General features: G+C 69.1%; 1 protein-coding gene across 1 annotated transcript; it reads left to right on the top strand.

Annotated features, from left to right (window-relative positions):
• The first annotated feature begins 214 nt into the window (after nucleotides 1-214).
• On the top strand, nucleotides 215-2,316 carry H696_02708 (hypothetical protein). The gene is made up of 5 exons (XM_009496615.1): nucleotides 215-329; nucleotides 884-1,021; nucleotides 1,125-1,211; nucleotides 1,412-1,579; nucleotides 1,763-2,316. Exons 1-5 carry the CDS (start codon nucleotides 309-311, stop codon nucleotides 1,964-1,966), a joined length of 618 nt encoding a protein of 205 aa, XP_009494890.1. The 5' UTR covers nucleotides 215-308; the 3' UTR covers nucleotides 1,967-2,316.
• The last annotated feature ends 333 nt before the right edge of the window (nucleotides 2,317-2,649 follow it).

Consider the following 2,649-nt stretch of genomic DNA (forward strand, 5'->3'; position numbering starts at 1 on the left):
GGGGGCGGCGGGGGCGGCGGCGGCGGCACGGGCGCCGGGGTGGGTTTTTGCCCTGGTCCCTCTTTCTTTCCCCTCGGCTGGCGGGGGGGGGGGGGGGGGGGGGGCGTGTTCCTCCTCTGTCGCCCGCGCGTCTAGGGCCGGGTTGGGCCGGGGGGGGTCCCCCCCGGGGGCGTGTGTGGGCACCGGGCCGGGGCCAAGAAAATTGACCATGGTGCCGGCGCTCCTCTCCCGGTGCCTGCGCCACCAGTCCCCCCCGTTGTCCGAATCACCTCTCGCTCACCGCCGACTGTCTCCCCCTCTTCGCCACGATGAACGCCGCCACCCTCAACGTTCGTCCTTCCCTCTCCCTCTCCCTCTCCCTCTCCCTCCCCCTCCTCCTCTCCTTCGCATGCCCCCTCCCTGTTCGCTGCCTCTCGCCCGCCGCCATTTCGCCCTGGACCCCGCGCGCCCGCACCGTCTGTCGTATTTTGCGCTGCGTACGCGAGCGTGCGCGCGCGCGCGCGTGCCCCCCCTCGACCCCATGTCTCCGCCTCCCGGGGCCAGGCAGCCTCCCTCGTCCCCCGGCTCGGTGTCCACCTCTGTGGCCGGGGGATGCCTCTTTGGCCGGCTCCTACCCGGGACCAGGGCCGACACCGCGGCAGCAATGCGCATGGGTGGCAATGCGCGCGCGCGCACGATTGGGCACCTTCGCCACGCCCCGGCTCTTTCGGCGGCTGGCTGGGCGCCTCCTGTGCTCCTCTTGCTCCCCCTCCACCCCTCGCCCGACCTTCTGGACTCGCTCGCCTCCCCGCTCCTGCCCCGCCCTGCTCGGCAGCTAACTGGCCTCCCATTCGCCCGCCCACGCGCGCACGCACCCCCGCCCCCCGCCCCCCCCCGCCCGCAGGTCGTCCGCCGCTACGCCACCCAGGCCTCCGTTCAGGTCCCCCTGCGCCTGTTCAGCCTGGAGGGTCGCTACGCCACCGCTTTCTACACCGCCTCGGTCAAGTCCAACACCCTGCCCAAGGTTGAGGAGGACATCAAGGTTCGTCAGCAGAGCCGCGCGCGCATGGTCACAAGCCTGCCTGGTGTTTTGCCACTGTTGCCGGCGCTCGGCTTTTCTGACATTCCCCCCGGCCCGCCTGCAGTCCCTCAAGTCTGCCCTGTCCACCGACAAGCACCTCAGCACCTTCTTCGCTTCCCCCCTCTACTCCACCAAGCTCAAGGTTGAGGGTGTGCGTACATCACACACACACACAGACACAGACACAGACACCCCCGCACGCTCATACATATAGCCATGCTGCCTCCCCCGCCTCTCTCGCGCATGCACACACACGTGTGTGCCCCCTCTTCCGCGCCTGAATGGCCAACTTACCGCCCTCTCCCTTCGGGCGCGCACGCCTCCCCCGCCCCCGCCCCCCCCCCACCGCAGGCCAAGGATGTTGCTTCCAAGCTCAAGGTCCAGCCCCAGACCGCCAACCTGCTGACCGTCATGGCCGAGAACGGTCGTCTGTCCGACATGTCCAAGGTCATCGGCGCCTTCGAGGAGATCATGGCCGCCCACCGCAACGAGGTCGAGGTTGTCATCACCTCCGCCCATGTGCGTTCTTTCGCCCCTCGTCGGCCCTTTCCTGCCTGCGCGCGCCCGGTGCTGCCCTCCGGCCGCGCCTCGCCTCGCCGGGGCTCTCCTCCCCCCTGGGCCCTCCTCCCCTCCCTCTGACCCACCCTTCTCCTCTCCCCCCTCCGCCGGGGCTTCCCCCCTCCCCCCCTGTCACGACAACAGGAGCTCGACGCCAAGGTCCGCGCTCAGATCGAGGCCATCGTCAAGAAGAAGTTCATCCAGCCCAAGCAGACCATCCGCCTGGTGACCGAGATCAACCCCTCCATCCTCGGTGGCTTCGTCGTCCGTGTTGGCGAGTCCTCTGTCGATCTGTCCGTCTCCAGCCAGGTCAACAAGATCCACAACGCCCTCTCCCAGCCCCTCTAAATGAGTCGGCCCGCGGGGGCGAGTGAGTGGCAGGGGGCGCGGGTGGGCGTGGCTGACCGGGGGGGACGCATACGCTGCCTTTCCCGTCGCCCTTCGGCCCCTCCCCCCTCCCTCCATCTCTCTCTCTCTCCCTGCCTGCCTGCGCACGCACGAACACACACACACAAACACACATCCCCCCTTCCCTCTCCCCCAAGCACGCGTGCGCGCACTTCTCTCTCCCCCACCATGCTCTCTGTGTATTTTGTCCCCCCCCCTCCCGGCCGCCGCAGCCGCGCCGCCGGGGGGTGGAGGGCGCCACCGCTCCCCAAATAGAGACAGTTGTCCGAGAGATGGCGTCCACTCTTTCCCCCCTCTCCGTTTTGTGCGCCAGGGCCCGCATGTGGAGGTGTGGGCATTTTGCGTGGCGTTTGCTGGCGGCGGGTGTCTGGCCGCCTGGTGTTTCGAGTTCCGCCCCCCTGGGGTGGGCGGTGTGCGGAGGTTTTCCCCGGGCGCGAGGGCGCCGCGTTCCTGTTGCCCAACTTACGGCGCTGTCATCCCAGAGGTGTGTGTGTGTGTGTGTGTGTGTGTGTGTGTGTGTGTGGATGTCCGTGAGGGCGAATGTGCCAGTGCGGGGAAGTGCAAGTGGATGCGGGTGCGCCGCTCCTGGCACCAACATGCCGGCGCTCGCGAGGGGCGGCCCC

This window comes from Fonticula alba, assembly GCF_000388065.1.
Source record: "Fonticula alba strain ATCC 38817 unplaced genomic scaffold supercont2.4, whole genome shotgun sequence".
In the NCBI taxonomy this organism is placed as follows: domain Eukaryota; order Rotosphaerida; family Fonticulaceae; genus Fonticula; species Fonticula alba.